Raw genomic sequence first — 27,018 nt, forward strand, 5'->3', positions numbered from 1 at the left:
ATTCCTTACCTGTGGTGGGTGGTATTCCAAAAAGAATATTCCATTTGTCTGATAGCGATTTCCAGTCTGGTCCAGGACATAATTTGGCACAACTTATGGATCGAGAGTGCCAGATGCGTTTCCAAGTGTTCGGATGAAGCAATTTACTTCGGCTCCGTCTAAATATAGCGCCCGGTGACATTTGAGTGTAACACAGAGTTAGATATAAGGTTTCAAAGGGTGGGCGACACTGCCATCTGGCAGGATGCGGCCGGTATTGCACTTTGGCAATCTCAAAATCCTTTCATATGGCAACACTGAGGTCAATGGATGAATAATGAATGAAAATAGTGAATAAAAGAAAAAACAACCAAAACCCGAGATATCTCCGGTTCTGGCGTCCAACGCATGGCGAGTTAACCCGAGATATCTCGGGTCTGGCAATTAAAGAGTTAATGTACCCAACATTCGGCCATTTTGAAATCAGTCTATCCATCTCAATGCAGAAAACATTTTGTTTATTGAATACCAAGACCGCTTTCGTTACTTACAAACACTGCCCTTCTGGACAGATATGAACGGACGCTCGCCAAAATGTAACATGTGTTACTTGTCCATTCAAAGTTATCCTTCAACTGAAACATTTGTGCAACCAGGCTTAACAAAAAAAACAGCGAGCAAACAATCTAGATAGAACTCAGTTCAGGCAACGCCCTAAACTCTTGTCTCCCAAGTTGGACAGTCATTGGGAGGGTCCTGGTTGGTTGCTCCTCTTCAAGGCGTTGTTCAGGGCTACCGCGTCCTGCTCGGAGGTCTCCATGAGCCAGGGGTAGAAACCCCCCCTCGAGTGGCTCGTCGTGTCCAGCTTCAGCTTGTCGCAGGTCCGGGCTTTGAGCGAAGGGGGCCTCCTCCGTCGACGATGGGGCCCCTCCTGTTCATTCTCAGTGCCGGAGCAGGACGCGTCCACGGTCTCCACCTGCCGATTCCGCCGCGCCTTGGACGCCTTCTGGTAGGTGTTGTAGCTCCTGCTCTTGATGGATGCTCGGCGCTGGGCCGTTCCCCTGCACTCCTTCGCCGTCCGACTTTCCTCGTCGGCAGAGTGCTCGTCTTGGCTCCCTGTGGGGAAAGCCTTCTCCTGCCAAAGGTGGAACCCGAGCACAGACTCGTAGAGGCGGGCGGAGAAGTCTCGATGGACCACGGAGACGTGGCAGCTCTTCTCCATGACAGTAGTTTTCATCTCGTCGTACCTGTGGGAAATTAGTGTCAGGCTTGAGAATATTCAGTTGACTTTGTACTTATATTTACCTTATTGGGGAGTGGGGACGTTGATCTAAGTTATTATAAATGTTATTAGGTACAATCAATATCGATATAGAATATGAATTATGACATTTTGTTCAGGCCTCTCTTTAGTCCAGTGTGTCTGTGTCAAGGCCAAGCACCTGTGCATTTTCTCTAGTTATCTCTGGGCCAACGTGTGGCTAAATGGGTAGGGGAGAAACACGTCAGCAAAAAAACACATAAGCTATGCATTTGAACCTACAGGTTTGGTGGGAAAAGGCACAGATGCCGTGTTTGGGACTTGGGATTGGCCTTTGACCTTACGCCTATGGACAGAGCAGAGCGTAATAATGAGGGCTAGGGCATTAGCGCCCTCGCTCTTTCTGCACTCTCTTGGTCTGGAGTCACTCTCCCTCTCTTTCAGTCTTTCTCGGCTTCCATCTTTAATCTCTCGTATTCTCCATCTATACTCTTATTTCCTACTATACTTCGCTATCCCCTTCCTGGTTATTCTTTCGTCATATTCTGCTGTCATGTCATTAATTGAATGTATGTTAAGTGTTCCATGGACCACCATACGTAAATATGATGTCCTTATGATTTTTTTCAATAAATACATGACATATTGTTCGATCTCTTTTCCAGTGTCTTAACATTCTATATCATTCCGTCTTGAGTAACAAACGTACCCCCACATACCGTCTCTGGATGTTGGCCACCTCGTCCAGCGTGTCGGAGCTTATGAGCTCCTGGACCTTCGTGCACCTGCCAAGAAACCGGTGACTCACGGGCTCTTGTTTGGGGTTCCTCGGCTTGGTGTAGTTGAGGTAGTGAGGCATCGCCGTGTAGTGGATCGCTCTCACAGCCATGAGCTTCTGCAATATGTAAACCACATCATGGTGCCCAGACTCCACGGAGTCTCTGAGAAACTTCAGCACGTGGTCCAAGCCCTTCAACGGAAGCCTGAATGAATGAATGAATGACAACTTTATTTAACAGATTGCAGAATGGGTACAATACAGTATGGAGCAATACACACAATTGTTAAGAGGATGCAGACCAGAGAAAGACGTTTGTCTTGTTTACATCAGGGTCCCCCATTTTCAATTCATAGTGACATTTATGACATACACAACATACATGACATGTATGGCATAGGGACATACATGATATACAGGTATATAGTACTGTTACATTTGTGACATATACAATATGCAAATATACAGTACTGTTACCCTGTATATTTCTCTCCCACCCTCCCACCCGTCCTAATGTACAGTCCCCTCCCCATCATATGTATATACTCTGTCAGGATCTATGGGTAACAGTACTGTATATTTGAATATCGTATATGTCACAAATGTAACAGTACTAAATACCTGCATGTCTATGTATGTCCCTATGTCATAAATGTCATGATGTCATGTATGTCATAAATGTCACTATGAATTGAAAATGGGGGACCCTGATGTAAACAAGACGAAAGTCTTTCTCTGGTCAGCATCCCCTTAACAATTGTATTGTATTGTTGTTGAATGATGTTTCGCAGTTAGCAGCCTCTATACAGCTAAAGAGACTAATTTTGTCCGGTCTTACGGCTGCTAAAAAGTTGATAGCATCACGATGGATTCAACCGGATAAAATGTGCCGGAAGGTATGGGTTCTGACCTATCTCGATGTGATTTATTTAGAGATATCTACAGCAAGAATTTTAGGGGTCAATGAAGCCAGCATTGCAATCTGGTTAGAAGTGGTGGAGAGAATAAAGGTTAGCATATGAATTGTAATCCCTGGTTAGAAACAAATAATGGATGGATTATCCAAGGGGGGTCCGGAGGGGGGGGGGAGAAGAACGAGCAAGAGCATATGTATGTATTGTATTGTGGGGATTATGTATATATCTCGTAACCTACATTTATTGATTCAAATACAGGAATGTATATTCCTGTGATTTATTGGGATATTTACAGTTAATGTTTGTCTTGTCAAAAAAATAATAAAAAAATGTGTTCACAAAAAAAAAAAATTGTATGTATCGAGCTGTACTGTAGTGTACCCATTCTGCAATTTGTTAATAAAGTTTTCATTCATTCATTCATTCGCCCTTAAGTGACTGTCACCTGATCTTCACCCTGGGCATGGCCAGCTGAGTGTGGTAGAAGGCGTGCATCAGATACAGGCCCCCCACCTGGATCTGGTAGCTGTACGGCGGCAGGAAGAACTTGTAGGCGGTGGCCAGCGCCACGCGGCAGAAGCGCTTCATCTCCGCGTTGTTCATCAGACCCCGAAACACGTCGGAGAAGCACATGTCCCTCCAGATGGCAGAGAAGTCCTCGTACCTGAATTAGTGAACACTTTATTTAACAGATGATTGCAGGTGAATGGGTACAATACAGTACGGCTCAATAAATACACACAATTGTTAAGGGGATGCAGACCAGAGAAAGACGTTTGTCTTGTTTACATCAGGGTCCCCCATTTTCAATTCATAGTGACATTTATGACATACACAACATACATGACATTTATGGCATAGGGACATACAGGTATATAGTAGCGTTACATTTGTGACATATATGATATGCAAATATACAGTACTGTTACCCATAGATCCTGACAGAGTATGATGGGGAGGGGACTGTACATTAGGAGGGGGTGGGTGGGTGGGAGAGAAATATACATACAGTGGGGAGAGAATATATACATACGGTGGTGAGGAGACTGTACATTAGGAGGGGGTGGGAGGGAGAGAAATATACAGGGTAACACAACAGTACTGTATATTTGCATATCGCTGCTGGCGGGACAAAACCTCATAACTCCAAAAACCCAACTTTTCAGCAGATGAAAAAAACGAACACAGATTTGAGGGCGAATAGAGTTACGAGGTTTAGACAGATGATTGATTTAATGCTTTCCCATTGTGTAGACTTTGTAAAACCACACACGTAGAGGATGATCTACTGAGTTGATAAACAAAAATTTAGTTAGGTTTTGTCCCGCCAGCAGCGATATCGTATATGTCACAAATGTAACAGTACTATATACCTGTATGTCATGTATGTCCCTGAATGAATTAATGAATTTAACAGATTGCAGAATGGGTACGATACAGTCAGTGGTGCGTTGCTCATATCAACTGAGATTGCACGCAGGATAATGACGCCGCACGGTCCCGCGCGCGCATATGTTCCCTCGCGCACATGTATAATAATACACTTTATTTGTATAGCCTTTCATACATAAACTGCAGCTCAAAGTGCTTCACAACAGAAGAAAGACAGGCATAAAATGAGCACATAAAGTGCAGACATATAAAATCAGTTTTTCACATTAGGATCTAACATCCCAACAGGCAACCTTGTTTATGGTTTGATTCAGTTTTAATATAAAATAATAAAAAGAAAAAGAGTAAGATTAATTAATTATCTACTCAGTCCCAAAGTTTGTTATGTAAATATGGAATGTCCCAAGTTGCTGCTGTTTACAGGGTTTATTGTTGTCCAAAGGTGAATGAAGGGTTAAATCAGAACAGTTGTCAATTGCTCCATTGTCAGTTCCAAACGGTGAGACAGGTAGGAAAAAATGGGATTACGGCCATAATGGAGGCGGTGAGCCCCCTAGTGTTCAAACATAAATAAGACACTATTCCTAAACAAAACACTCATGGCCTTTACAGACAGAGTAAAATAGTGCAATGCAATACTTGTTGAATAGAATACAAAATATATATATTTTACAGTGCAATAAAATATGTAGCCTTCAATATATAAAGAAATTATATTGTCAACAGATATGGTGGGAAAAAAAACAATGTTTTAAATGTAATTGTTGTTACATTGTTAATTTAGTTTGTATTTATTCAATTAAAGAAATAGTTTTACACAAACTTAAAATAATCAGACAACTTGTGTTTACGTGAACTTATTTTGAGAAGGGGAAAAAAATTACACAACATCACTTAAATTTTTCTCAAGTTTCTTTAATAGTTGTCATAGTAAAATACAGAATACTTTTCCATTAAATGCTTTTTTCTGTATGAGCTCCTGAGTGTGCTAGATAAAAAGTATAAAATTAAAAAAAGTCAAGAGTACATAAACAAAAAGTGTTCAGTCAATCAATATACAAAAAATAGTAACAGCAAGGTACAATGCAGCAATGGGATCGGGTACAATTTAGGGTAAGGTGCAATGAGGTATGAATTCAAAACCATCAAGCTAACCCCCACCAATTGGTCCTGGGCCTGTATTTTGGTTTTGCCGTCTTCGTTCTCTTGTTCTCAGCTGAGTGATGGGCTCTCAGCCAAGTTGTCACGTATGTTGTTGGATCCCTGAACCTTCGAGGTGGCCCGTTTATTTTAATGAACATCAAAGATGCTACCAGTGAAACCATTAACCGTGAGCAGGTTGGGGTGATAATTTGATTCATGGCACTGAATACCCTTTCACATTCTGCAGTGCTACATGGAATGACCTTTGTACAATTCAATAAAGGCCTAAGCTCATCAGGTATCGTTTCTCCATTGCTCTCAATGAAGTCCCTGAATCCATCAATAGTACTATTAATGGCCAGCTTGAATCTTTTGCACAGATGCCTTATTTCCACCTCTCCAAATCCTAGTGGCATTTCTTTTGGCCAGCTTTTACATTCAAGGACTTGGAGTTGTTCAAGCAATTGAACATACTGTGCTTCAGACTCTCTGTGCAACTAATGTTGACCCCTTAAAAGATGCAGTGGTGAACAACCGATTGGTTAGATTATCACTCAGACTTCTGAGAAACTGTTTCCGGTTGATGGAAATCATTTTTGGTCCGTCTGTCAGATTAACTGTGCCAAATGTACCTTCTTTTACTGCAGTTTCAGCTTCAAGGACTTAGTTGCCTTGTTTTTCTCCCATTGAGTCAATGATTTCTCAATTTTCAGTTTTTTTGCCTCATTGACAATCTGTTCTGCATGGCAATGCGAAGCTGAGGTGTTGTGCATAGTCACCTTTTTCCTAAGAGACAGCTGCATAGCATTTCTTACTGTTCCACTGTATGTGATGTTGTAGGTAGTCCATTCTCTATTCAATCGCATATTGTGGCCTTTGAAGACAGAGAGATCCGTAATGGATGAGCACACTTTGCAGCCCAACTTCCCATCTTTAAAATCGAGCCAGGGGTAGTTAACCCGTCTCTCTTTCCACATCTTGTCTGACCATAGGTGAGGAAACGGTGAAAATGTAGTGGAATCAGATGCAACAATTTCATCTCCCTGCTGAAAAAACAAACAGAGAAAAACACATTCCCAGCATATGAAAGACTGAATGAAAACTTTATTTAACAGATTGCAGAATGGGTACAATACAGTACGGCTCAATACACACAATTGTTAAGGGGATGCAGACCAGAGAAAGACGTTTGTCTTGTTTACATCAGGGTCCCCCATTTTCAATTCATAGTGACATTTATGACATACACAACATACAGGTACAAACAACCCGTTACCCCCCCCCCCCCCCTCACTCTCCAACCTCAGCATGCATAGACCACACTACAGTAAAATACTTATTCTGAAGACATTATTGTTACTTACAGCATTGAGTGGTGGCGATCGTGGCAGCGTTTGTGTAGGCAGACCCGTTTCATGCTGAATAAACAAAACAAAAAAAAGTGGTGGTGGGAGCTGCTGTGTATCTGGCAGTGGTGTAACAGGTGTTACACCACTGCCACTGCCAGCAGTTTGTTCATCTCCCTGCTGAAAAAACACAAACAGAGAGGGAAATATTAGAACACATATCCTGGTTCCCATTAGTCATTACTGCAGGATTTGTTTCTTGTCTAGCTAATTCAACAGATTTAAGCATCATGTGATTATTATGAACAGCAAGGCCTATGTCAAAGCATGCGTTCATGGTTTTGCATGGTCTACATCATTGATTCACTATATTCCAACCACATGCATGGCCTACACAGTAGATTACAAACAAAAACGAACTGAATTTCGTATATTTATTTTATTATTATTCTTCCAATGTGATCGCGTGGCAAATACATTTCTCTTTGGCTGGCCTTGTTATGATAGCAGAAGAATATATCTGCATTTCTGTCAGTACAAGATTAATCAGTGAATCACATTGAATAATAACATGATTATGTCTCGATGTCTGATGGACTCTGTAAGACTGTAAACACGCATTTGTCATGTCTCATCAATCATGAACCACGATTATTTTCAAGAGAAACAAAACAGGCAAATAACCTAGCTAGTCAATCTGGACAAAAGCCTATATTACAAAAATGAAAGCTGTTCAAACGCTGTTGCTGTTACTATTAGGTTAGTGTTACTTGCCTTCCTGCTCCTGGCGTCCACTCCTGGTTTAGCAAAACTAAGTTTGCTTTGAACGAGTGTCGCACTCGTCCTCCTCTTCTTCCTGGACGGCATCATCCTTGCTCGGTTGTGATTGTGATGATGAATGAAGAAGACACTCAGGTAGTCAGATACTGTTAACTTTACATTGTATGTGCGGACGTGGTTGAAGACACCGGCCTAGCGGCTATTGTTATGATAATGCGAGGCGGCGCCGCGCCGGGAGGCAGGTAAACACGACGAGCCGAGTCGAGTGCTGTGCAGCGCGTTGTTGAGTGCACGCGCATGCGCGCACAACCATGCATGTGCGTGCACGCGCTTCTGCTAAAATCTTTACTAACTCCGTCCCATGAACAACGCATGCGTACGGCTCAGTACCTATGTTATTTTATTTCATACTTATCTTGTCTTGCACAGTCTCTGGAGCGTAACAGTAAGAAGCATTTTGTATAAAAGTATTCTGTACTTCTGTCTTCTGTATGACAACTATTAAAGAAACTTGAACTTGAAACTTGGTACACAGTTAAGAAGAGGACGCAGACCAGAGAAACACGTGTCTTGTTTACTAACCAGGGCCACTCACCTCACCGAGTCGGCGAGCTGGAAGCGCCCCAGCAGGGCCTCCACGTCCTCGGTGAGGGGCCTCCAGAAGAACTCGGAGTAAATGGGGGGAACACGGTTGGGCATTCTTCTGTCTCCAAACCCTGCAGGCTTTACAGCAGGGTGGCGAGGAGGTTCAAATCAACCCGACAGACAGACACACAGGTGGTTGGTTCATTGAAGAGTTAATTGAAGTTGACCGAGAACCACCTGGGTGGTGACGCGGCGCGCAGTGATCCGCGGTGCTAAAAGGACTATAGCACCTCCTCTTGAACTTCCTCCATGTGGCGAAATATTGATTTTATTTAACCAGGCAGGTCAATTAAGATCAAATTCGTATTTGTAATGACGGCCTGGCGAAAGGACAATGAGGGGGGGAAAAAGGGACAAAGATAAATAAATAAACAAACCAATAATGAACAATCCAGATACTATTCCATAACATATAGCTGTTGCAGATGAGTGCTCTGGGAGGCACATTAGTTGTACAGCTTAGATGTTTGTCCTTGTTTGAAGCAGCCGTTTTAGATTGAGTTTACTTTTAATTCATGTTACTTATCCCGTCTTGCTTCAGGATAGACTCTGGCGTTGAGTTGTTGGATGTTGAAGTAAAGTAACTCAAATTAAATCTCCCCTTGGCTTCAGATAATAAGACACACAGGCTCCCGGTATTCTCTTTTATAACACAGGTTCATTGGCATAAACGGTTATAATACCATTAACCCTTACACTACCACACAACAGAAGGTTAACCTTAGTTTCACTACCACAAGGTAGGCTATAGGTGGTACATGGGGCCCATCTCTGAAAGTGTACCGTTTAACTTTACCAGGTTGCAGACTTTCGGGGACAGAGCCTTCAGCGTGGCGTCCCCTACCCTCTGGAACTCTCTCCCCCCTGAAATCCGCAACGCCCCAACCCTGGACACCTTCAAAACTGCTCTCAAAACACAGCTCTTCCCCATTAGTTAGTTTAGATTAGGTTAATTATCCCTTACCTGCCCTCACACCCCCCCCCCCCCATTTTCCCTACTTCCACAGCCCTATTTTTTGTTGCGATTGTGAAGCGACCTTGGGTTTCATGAAAGGCGCTATAGAAATTTGATCTATTAGAGGCCCCGAGTAGGTGGTACATAAGGCCCATTTCTGAAAGTGTAGTTTACCAAAAGAGGGCCCATCTCTGAAAGTGTAGTTTACCAAAAGAGCCCCCCAGTAGGTGGTACATAGGGCCCATCTCTGAAAGTGTACTGTGTTTACCAAAACGTTGCTTTACTACAGCAAAATTAGCCATCAGCTGTGCACATGTAATAAGGCCCCAGATACAGCGCTAAAGTACTGAGCATGCTCCAGCTTCCAAAAGGACTACACTGAGGCGAGCATAAAACACGAGTCAAAGGTTACCACTACCAAACACACACAAGGGCTGAGCTGTTACACTCCTACCAAACACACAGACTGAGCTGTTACACTCCTACCAAACACACACAGACTGAGCTGTTACTCTCCTACCAAACACACACTAGAGGACTGAACTGTTACACTCCTACTATACCAAACACACTAGACTGAGCTGTTACACTCCTACCAAACACACACTAGACTGAACTGTTACACTCCTACTATACCAAACACACTAGACTGAGCTGTTACACTCCTACCAAACACACACTAGACTGAGCTGTTACTCTCCTACCAAACACACTAGACTGAGCTGTTACACTCCTACCAAACACACTAGACTGAGCTGTTACACTCCTACCAAACACACACTAGACTGAGCTGTTACACTCCTACCAAACACACACTAGACTGAACTGTTACACTCCTACCAAACACACTAGACTGAGCTGTTACACTCCTACCAAACACACTAGACTGAGCTGTTACACTCCTACCAAACACACTAGACTGAGCTGTTACACTCCTACCAAACACACTAGACTGAGCTGTTACACTCCTACCAAACACACTAGACTGAGCTGTTACACTCCTACCAAACACACTAGACTGAGCTGTTACACTCCTACCAAACACACACTAGACTGAACTGTTACACTCCTACCAAGCACACTAGACTGAGCTGTTACACTCCTACCAAACACACACGAGAGGACTGAGCTGTTACACTCCTACCAAACACACTAGACTGAGCTGTTACACTCCTACCAAACACACTAGACTGAGCTGTTACTCTCCTACCAAACACACTAGACTGAGCTGTTACACTCCTACCAAACACACACTAGACTGAACTGTTACACTCCTACCAAGCACACTAGACTGAGCTGTTACACTCCTACCAAACACACACGAGAGGACTGAGCTGTTACACTCCTACCAAACACACTAGACTGAGCTGTTACACTCCTACCAAACACACTAGACTGAGCTGTTACTCTCCTACCAAACACACTAGACTGAGCTGTTACACTCCTACCAAACACACTAGACTGAGCTGTTACTCTCCTACCAAACACACTAGACTGAGCTGTTACACTCCTACCAAACACACACTAGACTGAACTGTTACACTCCTACCAAGCACACTAGACTGAGCTGTTACACTCCTACCAAACACACACGAGAGGACTGAGCTGTTACACTCCTACCAAACACACTAGACTGAGCTGTTACACTCCTACCAAACACACTAGACTGAGCTGTTACTCTCCTACCAAACACACTAGACTGAGCTGTTACACTCCTACCAAACACACACTAGACTGAACTGTTACACTCCTACCAAGCACACTAGACTGAGCTGTTACACTCCTACCAAACACACACGAGAGGACTGAGCTGTTACACTCCTACCAAACACACTAGACTGAGCTGTTACACTCCTACCAAACACACTAGACTGAGCTGTTACACTCCTACCAAACACACTAGACTGAGCTGTTACTCCTACCAAACACTATAGGGCTGAGCAGATTCAGATATTTAACCTTTTTTGATGCAGGTAGTTTTTTAGGAATCTCAAGACATATTTCTGACGTCTCACGATATGTTCATAATAAAGTATGTTTGGGACAAAGACGTGGGAACACGCAGGGAAGGCATGTCGTCAAGGAACACTTTTATTAAGACGTCACAAATGGGACACGTTTGGCCAAAATGGTTCCTTTCATCTTTTGTAAACTGTTCCAAAAACAACATGCGGTCGACATACTTCCAAGAATTAAAATCTTCCTTTAAATGAGACCAACACAGGGTTTAAAAATAAATATACTTTTAACTTTGTATACATAACCTGTAATTTTTTCTTCCTTATTTTGGTTGATAACAAGGTCAGTGGATTGAAAATGAACAGGCATGTCAAGGAAGCTCATGTTGACAGCCAGCCAGACATTTTACACACACTGGGCCGTGGGAAATTGAAATAAGAATTTGATCTTTATTGTGAAGTATGCATTACAACAAAGGAGAGGCCCCTCTTGCCAATAACAAACACAAATGAGGTCTCGAGGCCATTTCTGTGTGGATCAAATCAACGAGGTAGCAGGTCAGGGCAGAGCCTTGTACTCCACTCCTTTAAAAACGTATACAATAACTAAAATACATTGTTTGTACACATTTTAATGGATGGTCTTTGAAAAAAAAAAAAAAAAAAAAAAAGAAGAAAGTTGAACAGAAAGAAAAGAAAAGCTCATGTTTTTTTCCTCGGTTACTTCCAGCCCACATGGTCGTCACTACGTCAACGACCCTTGTCTCAGTCACGTGTCGCCTCTTCCTCTTCCTCCTACCAGCCTCCCTTGCCGCTCTTCTTCTTCTTCTGGGGGACCTTCTTACGCGTGGCCCCCGAGGTGGAGGGCTTCTGCTGGCGCGGGGGGACGGCCGGGGCAGAGCCGGAGGCCCCGGAGCCGGGCCGGGGGGAGGTGGGGGGGCTGCTGGCCGTCTTACTGGCATCCCTGCAACACAGCACATGGGAGACGGAAGTATTCTTTACTCAAGTACTGTACTTCAGTACATTTTCTAGCTACTTGTACTTTCAAAAAGAAATGTTCTACAAGCTGGTCCCATGTGGTTCTGTCCATCCTGACGGTATAGAGATCTACCAGGAGAGACTAGTGTGTGAGAAAACTACAAACTTTGTCAATTACATTTACACATTTAGCTGAACGCTTTTATCCAAAGTGACTTACAAGTTCTGTAAAAGTCAGCAGGAAGGGTACAACTCTAGCAGCTAAGGGTCAGTAAGTACGCTCATCAAACGGTGTCGAAATTGAGTGCTACAGTCTTGAATGCATGGGTAATATATATATATATAGACATATTAGCATAGTAGGTAGTAGTATAGGCAAGGTAGATTCTTTAGTAGCAAAGTGCATAATAGTAAACTTAGTTGATTTAACCCAACAAATCCATGCCATTGGGTGGGGGTGGGGGGGGCTCTATGCCCACATTATAACAACGCTTCCCAGAGAAAATTACTGTGCGTGAGGGGGGCGGGGGCATGATTGCACAATACCAATAATCAGTTGTACGTTTTGTTTTCTTATTATGGCCAACTACAACTATGTTATTTCAGCCCAATCTTGCTTAGAATATGTAAAGAAAGTACTAATCAACCACAGGTACATAATTGTACATTATAGCCATAAGTAGTACATTTACGTATTGAATCTTAAAACTTTTTACGTTTTCAGAAAATGGGGAGGTGAACCCAGAGCGCCCAGACGGGAGGTGAACCCAGAGCGCCCAGACGGGAGGTGAACCCAGAGCACCCAGACGGGAGGTGAACCCAGAGCGCCCAGACGGGAGGTGAACCCAGAGCGCCCAGACGGGAGGTGAACCCAGAGCGCCCACACAGGAGGTGAACCCAGAGCGCCCAGACGGGAGGTGAACCCAGAGCACCCAGACGGGAGGTGAACCCAGAGCGCCCAGACGGGAGGTGAACCCAGAGCACCCAGACGGGAGGTGAACCCAGAGCGCCCAGACGGGAGGTGAACCCAGAGCGCCCACACGGGAGGTGAACCCAGAGCGCCCACACGGGAGGTGAACCCAGAGCGCCCACACGGGAGGTGAACCCAGAGCGCCCACACGGGAGGTGAACCCAGAGCGCCCACACGGGAGGTGAACCCAGAGCGCCCACACGGGAGGTGAACCCAGAGCGCCCACACGGGAGGTGAACCCAGAGCGCCCACACGGGAGGTGAACCCAGAGCGCCCACACGGGAGGTGAACCCAGAGCGCCCACACGGGAGGTGAACCCAGAGCGCCCAGACGGGAGGTGAACCCAGAGCGCCCAGACGGGAGGTGAACCCAGAGCGCCCACACAGGAGGTGAACCCAGAGCGCCCACACGGGAGGTGAACCCAGAGCGCCCACACGGGAGGAGGGCTGCGACGATGACGTCCGCCGCACAATATTCAAATCAGATCTTTCCCGGGCGGCCGGGTAGTGCAGCGGACTAATCGTCTGTCTACCACCACAGAGACAGTGGGACTGAATGCAGCTGTGGTGCTTCCGGGTTGGCCGACCGTCCATACTGACACAATTGGCCGTGTTAGAGGGTGGGAAACCCGGCGAGGGTGGGTCCTGGTCGTTGTAAACAGCAACTCCTACAGTTGGGTCGGGGCGCCTGCACAGCGAGGGAAGGAACTAGGAGAGGTAGTGTGACCTTCCACACCTTACACTCTCCCAGTGAGAGTCTGCGCTGCCAGGTGAAAAGAAGCGATGGGCTGGGTACACATGTGTCGGAGGAAGCATGCGATAGTCTCCGCCCTCCCGGACCGACGGTAGGGGGTAGAGTGCGCAACGACCAGGAAGGGGATTGGGAATTGGCCTAACAACTAACATTGGGAGGGGAGAAAAATGGAAAAAAAGAAGGAGGAAAAAGATAATTAAAAAGAAATATATATATCAGATCTTTCCAATGAAGGCAGGAAGGAAGGAAGCGTGTGCAGAACTCACAGGGCGTCTGAGGCGGAGGCCGTGGCCCCCTGGGTGCCCTTGCCCACTTGCTCCTTCTTCTTGCCCTTCTTCCTGCCCCGGAAGTAGGTCCGCTCCCTCATGGGCATCCAGCGCTCCGGGTCCGGCGTGGCTTTCGGGTCACAGTTCTTGGGCAGTTTGCCTGAAAAGAAAAAAGAAAGAATTATTAAACAGGAGAAAAATTCCAACAGCACAACACTGTAGATGAAAAATACGGCAACGATGTTGACATCGGCGTGACAGATCTGCGTGGTGAAATGGTGCGTGTTTGGCCCAGGGAGGGAGGGGCCTGTGGTTTTGGTGAAATTGTGCGTGTAGAAAGGGAGGGGCCTGTGGTTTGGACTAAGAGGTAAATGGACTGCATTTATATAACGGCTTTTATCCAAAGCGCTTTACAACTTATGCCTCTCATTCACCCGCTCACTCACACACACACAGATGGCAAAGGCGACCATGCTCATCAGTTAGGGGTTAAGTGTCTCGCTCAAGGACACTTCGGCATGCTGCTGGGAGGAGCTGGAATCTAACCGGGAACCTTCCGATTACCAGACGACCGCTCTACCTCTTGAGCCACTGTTGCCCCACTCTTTGGCAGTGTAATAATGCATTAGTCAAGGAGGAATAATAATAATAATAATGATGATGACATACCCTTCTTTTTCTTCTTCTTCTTCTTGATATCCGCTTGGCTGTGAAGACAGAACAAACGGATTGAGATAAATGCAAGTGGATGAAAGACACAAGGGAACCTAAGTGAAGGGATGTGGAATCACCAAGCTGTGTCATTATGCAGCCCGATCTTGCTTAAAAATAAAGTACTAATCAAGCACAGGAAAAAAGGTACATACCGGTAATGTATGTTATGTTATAGCCATAAGTAATAGTACATATTGTATAAAAAATATAACATTGTGTACAAAATGTTATAATCAGTGAGATAGTCACCACTAACTACAATCATAGTGAGATAGTGGTGAGAGCACTTGCCCACGACTGCAATGGTTGTTGGTTCAACTCCTGGTTGCAGCGCTCGTTTTGCACCTTTGCCAAACACAATACGTAAATATATTACTTCTGGCTAACGTACATTATGTACCTGTGGTGGATTAGTACTAGAGATGTTCCGATACCATTTTTTCCTTCCCGATCCGATTCCGATACCTAAGCTTTGGGTATCGGCCGATACCGATACTGATCCGATACCAGTGCATACATAAAAAATAATAATTATTATTATATTATATAAATTACCGGTATACATTTTTCTTTTCTTTTTACAGCTACAGATACTGTTTTATATATACTGTTTTTTAGTAATAACTAGAAAGTAATGGTATTTATTCAACAACAGGTGATTGTATAGATTAGTATTAGTATCATTAATTGACAACTATGTTCAATGAGAACGGTTGTTGGGACATTGGATCCGCAAGCCGCACGGACATTATACGTTGTTGCACTTGCTACCCAGTCTGCTCGGGTAGCAGAGGCGCATGCTTTTTTTCTGTAGCCTATGTGTGCGAAGACGCTCTCTGATTGGCTAGCCGCGTACAGCGAAGACCCTCTCTGATTGGTTTGTACATATATATTCTCTGCTTCAAAGTGGTTATGCTTTGGCCCTCTTTCGAAGTGGGTTATGCTTAGAGTTAGGGTTAGGGTTAAGGTTAGAGACCCTTCGGCGCTAAACCAATCAGAGACGGTCTTCGCTGTACGCGGCTAGCCAATCAGAGAGCCTCTTTGCACACATAGGCTACGGAAAAAAAATCACACAGCAGAGGCTATGGCTAGTAGTAACGTTTATGTTGTGATTTTCGATGCAAAATAAATATTCAACATTCTCTTTTGAGACTCCGCCTCAGACTCTTATCCTTTGGAACTTGCTGTACTTTGCTTGCAGGTCTGCAGCCATTATTGCTGGATTATGAATAGCACCAACTTTAGCCAAGGTACCGTTATCAAGCTAAGCTAGCTGACCTAGCTCATCTTCCGCAAGGTTTTCACATTGACATTTGATAACGTTAGTCAGTAGCTACTTGACTTAAATACGATTCACCGTGGGTGCATTATTGTTGATAGACGGCCAGAGTCAGGTCCTGGAGAAAGGACAGGCGATCATCTGATTTGATGTAACGTTAAAGCAGATGTTGTTCCAACTAGCTAGCTTTTCAGCTGTTAATGCTACAGTGTAATAACACCAGCAAGCTAAACACATCCGAGCTCCCCGTCACACCGCTCTGTACAGTCGGGACAATGGAATTTAAGAAAGTATCTGCTGTTAAAATGACAAACAGCATCACACTTTAATTCACGTCGATTAAAAACACGTTCATTTTATAATCCTCACTCTCCGCAGGAGATAAATGACATCATATGGTATCGGAGCGCAGAATTAGAGGGTACTCGCCGATACCAGCATTTTAGGTAGTATCGGAGGCATTTCCGATACTGGTATCGGTATCGGAACAACTCTAATTAGTACTTAATGTAGGTTTTGTGACGAGAGCGTGTCCCAGTGTGACCCTCACCCCTGCTCTTTGGGCAGCGTCTCTCCCGCCACCTTGACCTTCCTCCTGACGTAGTTGAAGGCTCCGGGGGAGTTCTCCAGCTCGTCCACGTCCACCTTCAGGGACATGGCGTCCGGCGAGGGCAGGTGTTTGCTGAGGCTGGGGACACGGTGCTAAGGAAACACTAGGGCTGTCTTAAATACTTCGAAGCTTCGTTCGATGGCACTGAGGCTGGGCACACGCTGCTGAGGAAACACCAACACTAAAGAACAGGGCTGTGACAAGGAAACACCAACACTAAAGAACAGGGCTGTGACAAGGAAACACCAACACTAAAGAACAGGGCTGTAACAAGGAAACACCAACACTAAAGAACAGGGCTGTAACAAGGAAACACCAACACTAAAGAACAGGGCTGTAACAAGGAAACACCAACACTAAAGAACAGGGCTGTAACAAGGAAACACCAACACTAAAGAACAGGGCTGTGACAAGGAAACACCAACACTAAAGAACAGGGCTGTAACAAGGAAACACCAACACTAAAGAACAGGGCTGTAACAAGGAAACACCAACACTAAAGAACAGGGCTGTAACAAGGAAACACCAACACTAAAGAACAGGGCTGTAACAAGGAAACACCAACACTAAAGAACAGGGCTGTGACAAGGAAACACCAACACTAAAGAACAGGGCTGTAACAAGGAAACACCAACACTAAAGAACAGGGCTGTAACAAGGAAACACCAACACTAAAGAACAGGGCTGTAACAAGGAAACACCAACACTAAAGAACAGGGCTGTAACAAGGAAACACCAACACTAAAGAACAGGGCTGTAACAAGGAAACACCAACACTAAAGAACAGGGCTGTAACAAGGAAACACCAACACTAAAGAACAGGGCTGTAACAAGGAAACACCAACACTAAAGAACAGGGCTGTAACAAGGAAACACCAACACTAAAGAACAGGGCTGTAACAAGGAAACACCAACACTAAAGAACAGGGCTGTGACAAGGAAACACCAACACTAAAGAACAGGGCTGTAACAAGGAAACACCAAGACTAAAGAACAGGGCTGTAACAATGCATCGATCCTAAGGTGACGATTCAACTGCATCGATTGAAAATGTTAGAATCGATTTAAAAAAATTAAAAAAATAAACAATGTTGTCGACTTTTTATTTACCTATAGTCCATTCATGCTGAGTGAATCAGTTCCCCCAGACACATTAGTGTATTCAACATTTCTTGGGGAATTAACTGATAGAAAATGTATGGAATCATGGTCAAATGAAGAGATTTCATGATGCATTGAATCGTTGCCTGAAGAATCGTAATCGAATCGAAGTGGGGTCAAATATTTACACCCCTACTAAAGAAACCTACTGCACACAAGTGCTTAAGAGAAGATATTCCTTTATCGATCCCCTTGGGGAAATTCGGGCGTCATGGCGGGATGGGGGAGGGGTAATAGAAGAAAGACATAATAGACCTGTTCGCTGTCCACGCCAAGACTCGGTGTGTGCACATCAAGGGGGCAAAAGGAACGTAATCCTGGTCAGAACAACGGGGCAGACTACAATATATTTCCATTTGTTAGCCATGCTAGCGATCTAAACAATCAATCCATGCCAAAGCTAGATATGTAAAAGGTGAAAGATTCACAGCCACGCTGATTTGGCAAAATGACATCCAGCTGTTCATTTGAAAGTACTTTTAGTCAGGGGAGTGTCATGGTTTCTCCATCGAGCCCCGTCGTGTTCTTTAGCGCAGCAGCTCACGCAGGTAGGGGGAAACTTAAGTCACGTGACTCAGTTGGTGTTGCTGATTGGCTTGAACGCAGTATGTTTGGAAACAGCAAACAGGTCTATAGGCAATCAAATCTGAATATAAAAATACGAGACACATAAAACCGTGCAAACAAAGGGGTGCAGATGATGATTGGAGATAGGTTATAACATACGTTACAATAACTATAGGCTAGGGGTGGACGGTATGGTCTAAAATGTATATCACGGTATAATTTGAAGCATAGACGGTAACGGTATATATCACGGTATCATCGTTTTTGATAAACATTTTTTTTTTAATTTTATATAATTTTTTTTTTTTTTTTTTATAAAATATATATATTATATAATTAGACTTGTACTGGTATTATCTGCGAGACATCGCCACCACGCAACAAGCTCCACTGTCTGTGTACTACGGCCAGGATTCTCCGGAGCTGCACCTGGACCTATACTCTAGTAGCCTCGAGCAGAGCTACGGCCAGGATTCTCCGGCGCTGCACCTGGACCCTATTGTATTGGTATTATAACGTTAGCAAGCCCTCAGCTCGAATACGCATCGAATCAGTGTTATAAGACATTGATATCATGAGCTATCTGTAGCTACTGCATATATAATGTTAATACAACGCCTCAGTGAATTATTTAGTTCAATGGGACATTTCGTTTTGAACGGTGAACTAATTTGCGTTAACGTGAGCTAACAGGTAGCATACACGTCTCTAGTACTAGACTTTGTGGAGCGTTTGTTGATGTCAGGAGCTATCGGTAGCTGGCCGACTAGATACCGTTCGGTTAGACAATGCCCCATCATGTATTAAACTAAAAGTGAATAGTTGACTGGGTCATTTAGTAACGGTAGCTAAGCTAACGTTAGCTCAGGGAGACGCCGACAGCTCCCGTGTCCCGTCCCACTAGACTACTAGACCCGTGTTTACATGCGTGCGGTAGGGGCTGGCACGCCCACTGCGCGAAGCCTCCTAAATAACTTTTTCCAGTTCGCACATATCTATTATCTATGACTAATTCTATCTATTTTTAGGGGCAAATGCGAGTGAAATAGTCGCGCTGTGGTTACATGACGTCATTGCTATTTTAGAGCTGCACTACCGGTTACACGGTATACTCAAAATCCATACCGTAGAGCAAATTCATACCGTTTATACCGTATACCGTTTATACCGTCCACCCCTACTATAGGCACTCAAATAAAGTTTTAATCAAACAGGACAACTTGGCGGTGTTAATCCTGTCCACAAACACTGTGGGTCAACAGTCATTTCAAACACTGGTTAAGGTAAAGAAAAGGATACGACTTGGCTTTGTCGGTGTCCACTAGAGAATAGGCAGAGATGAGCTGAGCCAACGTGTGGATGTCATTGGTGTTTTGTCTGGACAGAAGAAAAACAAGGGTTACATCCAACAGATTGGTTTAGCAACAACAAACACTTTAGCAGCCAGCAATGATATTTAGATGTTGGGAACACATTTGACATTGCTACTTAAGCACTTTGAACTGCAATTTCTGTATGAAAAGTGCTATACAAATAAAGTTATTATTATTATTATTACTCCTTTCCTTTGTCCAGGGTGATAACTACTACCTTACGTCACACAACCAATCATCTTTAACCTCACATTAGTATAAAATGGTCCAGGAACATCACTTACCATCTCGTACTCAAGACTCATCTATTAACACTTTGCATGCCACGCCCGAGATTATTCGGGTTATTACCCCCCGGGTTGAATGCCCAATCACGAGAATATTCGTTTTATTCGTTTTTTTTTAAATTTTTATTAGCGATCTGAAATCATATTGCATCAAGTGAGTCTACCGTTGGAGATCCAGTCACCCCAGGCGCTCAGATGTGAAAAAAGCACCCCCTATCGTCTCCCAGATGGTAAATCACCCTTTTGGATTGGACTCAATGAAAAAAAAAACCTGCACTCCACATTTGACTTCTCACTCATGTAACCGGGGTCTACCAGCTTCACTCTGGAGCCTCGGAGCCGCGGGGAATATGTGTTTTACTGTATACACGATGGATCAATCAAATGAGCGATTTTTTCGAATGGCGATCAGGAATTGGAATAATCCATTTGGATACCATCTGATCTCAGGTAAGGAATCTATGTTATCAGTATTAGGATAATCAGACCCGTTTTCACGGATATAAGCTTTTATGTGATTATGGTGATAGGCTGTTTGACTCTGCTCGCGGTCAGGAAATAGGAGAATCGATTTTCAACTGGCGGCACGAGCGTGCAATGCGTACACATAATGCTATCGATCATCTAGCGTTTATTTGAAAACGATTCATACATAGGCCGAAAAATGACAACGTTCTAGAATATTCCAGTAAAAGGCGATTATCATAGAATGTGTTGTTTTTTCCGTGAAAACGAGTGATTCCGTTTAAAATGCTATTAAACGGAAATGAAGCGATAAAAAAACAATCTGCTAAGACAATGTTGACTGGAAAATGAGTCTTTGATAAGCGACGGGCAGATTAGACACATAGCCATAAGATAAAACATAGATTAGGCGATATTAACGTTAACATTGGAGTGGATGTGGGCATTCAAGAGGGTAAAAAGGAAAACACGGCTGGCTCTCAAAGTGTTAAAGGATGCAGTAAAATAAACCACCCCTCAGAATAACAAATGGGGGGGGGGGGGGGGGGTGTACTTCGTTCCCACATGAAACTGCTCACAACAAGGTCTGGATTATCTTTAGTAACCGTCATGATTGATGTAAGGAGACATTGCTGTTTTTTTGCAGTCACCAAAAAAAATTTCACACAAAAATAACAGTTCTTAGCTTCCATGATCTTGTTGTAACTAAATGATTTGCTGGGGGGGGGGGGGGGATGACAGTGTGGCCAGCTGGGCGTCAGCAGCCATGATAGGCTCACAGGGCTACAGAATTAGTCGTGTCACACAGAAGCTCCTCCCACTCCAGTGGCAGAATGTGAACAGGGCTCTGGTGACGAGTTCTGCACACGCCTCCAAGGAGTTAAGTGTTTTTAGTGGAGGGGACCGTTACGTCTTCAGTGACGACATCCTCCATTCATTTACCTTCCAGAGAGACTGGGAACTAAATGATGGGTATTATAATTCATAAAGGAAAGTACAACACTATGGGACGTATGAAATAGGTTCTTTGTTGTTGTTGTTTTTCTCTGCAAAGCACCACTCACTTCCACAGCTGTTCCAGGTCACTAATGGCTTCTTTTTTCCGTCCGTACTTCAGTTTGAAATTTGCGGCCTCTCGCACCAGGGCCAGGTGTGACGTGGATCCAGGCTGGTATAGAGAGGGAGCCAGTTAGTCAACACAGGGGAACCGTATCTGCAACATTATGGGATATGCGCTCACCGTCTTCTCCAGAGTCGGACAAGAAGATGGATACCACTTTGCTCCCTGCGTGTTCAGTACAATCCTATCTGGCTGCAAGCTAGCCTAGCTTAGCACAAATAAATGGAAGCAGTATCCGTATCGGCCCAGCTTAAAACTCCTGGAAGGGTGTTTTTGGCCAACAGCTAGGCTAATGGTCCGTATCCACTTCCATCATTTGTGCTGTGCTAGGCTAGCTTGCAGCCAGGTTTGTAGTGAACACGCAGGGAGGGAATTGGTATCCATCTTCTTGTCTGACTCTGGAGAAGACGGTAAGCAAATTTCCCATAATGTTGGCGTGTTCCTTTTAAAAAAGTGAACAATGTAGTTAGGAGAGAGAAATGGGAAATTCAACAGAAGTTAAAAATAAATGTTACAGTATATAACTAGGGGATCCTAAGGTCGAATCGCATCGAAGTCAAATTAATATTGAATCGTTGCCTGAAGAATCGTAATCGAATCGTTGTGGGGTCAAATATGTACACCCCTATTTATTGACCTATAGTCCATTCATGCTGAGTGAATCAGTTCCCCCAGCCACATTTGTGAATTCAAAATAGTTTGGGGAAATATTAACTGATCGAAAATTAATCGCATCGCATTGAATCGTGGTAAAATGAAGAGATTTCATGATGCATTGAATCGTTGCTTGAAGAATCGTAATCGAAGTGGGGTCAAATATTTACACCCCTAATATATAACTGAATAAACAAACCTTTGTAAAAAATAAACGAATAGAGTCTCACGTGACAAGTTACCGCTTGGCTGTCGTTTACAACGGCAGGGACCACAGTTATGTTTACTTCTGTTGGAAGAAGTATCTTCCAGACAAATTATTTGGTTTTGATTAGGGATGTCCGATATTATCGGCCTACCGATATAGTACATGTCACCTTTAAAAAAAGATTTCTTTGAAGTAGAATCCACCCAAAAGTATAATTCACAGGGTTATTTCCATAATATCACACCGCTCATAACAGTTTTGATTTGAGAATATCGAACAAGTGCTCCAATTCCTAGCTTAGGGAGACGGTTGTCTATATAGATAGATTTGATCTTGTGAATGTTAATGATAAGACACCAACCTGTTCAGCCTGGTAGTACTGAATAGCTTGGCTGAAGACGTCGATGGCGCTGTCGATGTCCTCCTCATGGCCGTACATGGTGACCAGAGCCGACACCTGGGGACACATGGTGTGGGAAGCTGGTTAGCTGGACAGCACTGCAGTCAGCAGGTACATTTAACCCTTTCACTACCACACTACAGACGGTTAACCCTTTCACTACCACACCACAGAAGGTTAACATTTCACTACCACACTACAGAAGGTTAACCCTTTCACTACCACACTACAGACGGTTAACCTTTCACTACCACACTACAGAAGGTTAACCCTTTCACTACCACACTACAGAAAGTTAACCTTCCACTACCACACTACAGAAAGTTAACCTTTCACTACCACACTACAGAAGGTTAACCTTTCACTACCACACTACAGAAGGTTAACCTTTCACTACCACACTACAGAAGGTTAACCTTTCACTACCACACTACAGAAGGTTAACCTTTCACTACCACACTACAGAAGGTTAACTTTCCACTGCCACACTACAGACGGTTAACCTTTCACTACCACACTACAGGTTAACCCTTTCACTACCACACTACAGACGGTTAACCCTTTCACTACCACACTACAGAAGGTTAACCCTGTCACTACCACACTACAAAAGGTTAACCAGAGCCAGACTGCCCTCTAGTGGCACAAAGTCAACATTACAGTGTGACACAAACACCAGGGGGGGACAGAGGAACAGGAGGGGTGGGGGACAGAGGAACAGGAGGGGGGGGGGGGCAGACTGGGCTGAACTTTAGTTATCAGAGGTAACAGACTCACCATTCCTTGTTTGTATTTCAAATCTTCAATCGACCTCAAGATGTCACAGGCTTTCGTCACATGACCTGAGGACAGGAAACAAGCTCTTATTGCAAACTGAACAGGAAGCCCAAAGCTGCAGTTAAAAGGACCACCCCGCTCTAAATAATTTGAGTTTTAGCCCATTTACTAATCAGCACACGCATGTTACATTACCCCTGGTCATTTTCCAGATTTTTTTTTTTTAAAACCTTATTATTTATTTTAAACATTATAGTAATAAACCATATAATTATACAGAAGAAACCATCTCCTGGTCGTGCTAACAAATAAAATATGGCCCCCACTTGCTCTCTCTCTCTCTCTGCGTGTCCAACGCACGCATAACATTTTCTGACAAGAGGCTACCAACTTGTGTAGTGCGTATATTTTCCCTAACAGAGTTGCACTTCCGCGTTCGGTTTGCGCGATCCGATTGGCCACTGACGGTTTTTTCAGCGCCAATCGCGTTACTCCTAACAATCGCGCCAGCAGGCTGTTACCCTAACCTTAACCAACTAACCCTAACCTTAACCAACTTTGAAAGAGTCGCCAAGCTTAACCAGTTTGTTAGGAGTAACGCGATTGGCGCTGAAAAAAACATCAGTGGCCAATCGGATCGCGCAAACCGAACACGGAAGTGCAACTCCGTTAGGGAAAATATACACGCAACCAGGAGATCAACATAAAATTGGTTCACCACCATACCCATATGGTCCTTTAAAAAGGGGACTCAGTACTACCGAATTACGTGGGTACTTGAGAGCACCGATTCATGCTAGATGGTAAATGGTGCATTTTATAAAGCGCTTTACAATTTCTGTTCCTCACATTCATCCATTCACACACCAACGGCGGAGGCGCCCATGCAAGGTGCCAACCTGCACATCGGGAGCAATTAGGGGTTAAGTGTCTCGCTCAAGGACACATCAACACGCTGCCCGGGAAGAGCGGGAATCGAACCGGGTACCTTCTGACTACCAGACGACCACTCTACCTCCTGAGACACTGTTGCCCCTAGATCAATCTTTATGTGCTTGTTATATGTACCTTTATGTGCTTGTTATAATAATAATAATAATACATCCATTTTATATAGCGCTTTTCCAGGTGCTCAAAGACGCATATATGTATATGTACCTTCATGTACAGGTATATGTGTACACCATGTGAAGGGGCGGACGGAACACAATACCTTGAGTCAGGTACAGCTGTGCCATCGTCAGCTTGATGCCCGGCGCACTCTCTGGGTGCTGATCTGAGAATTGCTGAACAAAGAGTACAAACAATTTGTAAGATTTCATGAAAAAGAATAAAGCTGATGACCAGGATTCTGCAGGGTAAAAGAATAAAGCTGATGACCAGGATTCTGCAGGGTAAAAGAATAAAGCTGATGACCAGGACTCTGCAGGGTAAAAGAATAAAGCTGCCTACAGATGACCAGGATTCTGCAGGGTAAAAGAATAAAGCTGCCTACAGATGACCAGGATTCTGCAGGGTAAAAGAATAAAGCTGCCTACAGATGACCAGGATTCTGCAGGGTAAAAGAATAAAGCTGCCTACAGATGACCAGGATTCTGCAGGGTAAAAGAATAAAGCTGCCTACAGATGACCAGGACTCTGCAGGGTAAAAGAATAAAGCTGCCTACAGATGACCAGGATTCTGCAGGGTAAAAGAATAAAGCTGATGACCAGGATTCTGCAGGGTAAAAGAATAAAGCTGCCTACAGATGACCAGGATTCTGCAGGGTAAAAGAATAAAGCTGCCTACAGATGACCAGGATTCTGCAGGGTAAAAGAATAAAGCTGCCTACAGATGACCAGGATTCTGCAGGGTAAAAGAATAAAGCTGCCTACAGATGACCAGGATTCTGCAGGGTAAAAGAATAAAGCTGCCTACAGATGACCAGGATTCTGCAGGGTAAAAGAATAAAGCTGCCTACAGATGACCAGGATTCTGCAGAGTAGGGTGCAGGTATGATAGTTGATCATCATAATTGTCATATGGGGCAAATGTTTTTAAATTCTGGGGAGCCACAAATTGGAATTTGCTACCGTCACAGTTAAAAAGCATTAGTAGCCGACACAATTTTAAGAAAAAAGTCAAATCATGGCTCCTCGACAATGTTAAAAACTAGATTTGAAAATGTATGCAAATGTTGTCCGATACATCGTTGTCTGTGGCTACGTTTGTACTGCACTTAAAATTGACATGTCTATGTAGTTTGTCATATTGTTATTTGTGGTCATGTTTTGTATTGCTCGTCTGTCGGAGACCAAGGACCACTGTAGGCGCCGTAATGGAGGTCTCTTTATTATGATTCAGTATTCTAGTTTTGTTGTATTATTAGTTGTACTGTCACTTTAGGTGGTGGGCGTGCTCACGGGGGTGTGGCGCTAATGGGAGCGTCTTATGGAATTTCATTCACCTTTTCACGTTGACAGTTCACAGAGGTTGACAGCTCACGGAGAGAGGGGGTGAGAGTTAGGAGAGCATATTATCTTTTGACCGCAATAACGCAATACCGCAAAGTGCAAATCGTATTTTGTTTGTCTCATGATGAAGCGAAAGAATAAATGCCGTAAAAGTATTTCCTGGACGTGGAACGGAGTTATTTCATGTCGCGCGTCAATTGTTTGAACTCCATCGCTCAGCCCCTCGGCACTATCTGTCTATGACAGTCTACTGCCGCAACATAGTCAAAAGATAATTTAAGCAAGCAAACAAAAGCGTTGATAAAAGGAAATCAACAATATTGACATTACGGATTCCTCGAGTTGCCTCGGGGCGCTGATCTTGAGGGCATCACTGAGACGCTCGGATCATCGCTGCATTGGAGGAGCGCGCCATCACTTCTGAATACCTGACACGCAGACCAGCAATAAGAAGCTAAGTAAATTGTTTTATTCAACTGTGAAGCCTTTCGTGTTAAAGAAGAGTGTGAATTAGTTACTTTGCTCGTCCATTGAGGATCGGTTTGTTGACTGGCTGCGTCGTCTTGCGCTCATGGACGTTGCGCGGCCTAAGCGGCAGCTAATTGATTGATGGATTGATTGTTCATTAAAGAGGACTGTGGATTATTGAATAATTGCACCTGAGCACATTGAAAAATGGCATCGGGAAGATCAATTGTTGATACTAATGGCTCATCAAAAACGGATGGGAAGAAAAGAGAAATTAAACTCACTGCCAAAGGCATGGCCTATAAATTGGAGACACTTCATAGTGAACGTCACGCAAATGTTCGCAAAATGAAAGGTCTT

General features: G+C 44.0%; 2 protein-coding genes and 1 long non-coding RNA gene across 3 annotated transcripts in view; all 3 read right to left on the reverse strand.

Annotated features, from left to right (window-relative positions):
• Positions 1-721: 721 nt before the first annotated feature.
• On the reverse strand, positions 722-8,295 carry LOC311243080 (snRNA-activating protein complex subunit 1-like; the record flags this gene model as incomplete). Its single annotated transcript, XM_084332151.1, has 4 exons — positions 722-1,226; positions 1,960-2,223; positions 3,381-3,599; positions 8,192-8,295. 4 exons carry the CDS (start codon positions 8,293-8,295, stop codon positions 722-724), a joined length of 1,092 nt encoding a protein of 363 aa, XP_084188277.1.
• Positions 5,243-7,794, reverse strand: LOC311242559. The gene is made up of 3 exons (XR_014620619.1): positions 7,591-7,794; positions 6,835-6,996; positions 5,243-6,516 (listed from the first exon to the last, which is right to left on the reverse strand). It is a non-coding gene; the product is annotated as an uncharacterized lncRNA (long non-coding RNA).
• Positions 8,296-11,804: 3,509 nt separating the features above from the next.
• Positions 11,805-27,018, reverse strand: part of srp72 (signal recognition particle 72) — a 38,675-nt gene continuing 23,461 nt past the window's right edge. The window contains exons 11-19 of the mRNA XM_084331523.1: positions 24,950-25,022; positions 23,737-23,801; positions 22,921-23,016; positions 21,642-21,745; positions 19,752-19,829; positions 16,665-16,802; positions 14,791-14,828; positions 14,122-14,281; positions 11,805-12,118 (exon numbers count right to left, since the gene is read on the reverse strand). Coding sequence (XP_084187649.1) covers positions 11,950-12,118; positions 14,122-14,281; positions 14,791-14,828; positions 16,665-16,802; positions 19,752-19,829; positions 21,642-21,745; positions 22,921-23,016; positions 23,737-23,801; positions 24,950-25,022 — 921 coding nt within the window. The 3' untranslated portion in view covers positions 11,805-11,949. The remainder of the gene's footprint in view (positions 12,119-14,121; positions 14,282-14,790; positions 14,829-16,664; positions 16,803-19,751; positions 19,830-21,641; positions 21,746-22,920; positions 23,017-23,736; positions 23,802-24,949; positions 25,023-27,018) is intronic.

The sequence above is a fragment of the Notolepis coatsorum genome (assembly GCF_963971535.1).
Source record: "Notolepis coatsorum genome assembly, chromosome: 16".
NCBI classification, from domain to species: Eukaryota; Metazoa; Chordata; class Actinopteri; order Aulopiformes; family Paralepididae; genus Notolepis; species Notolepis coatsorum.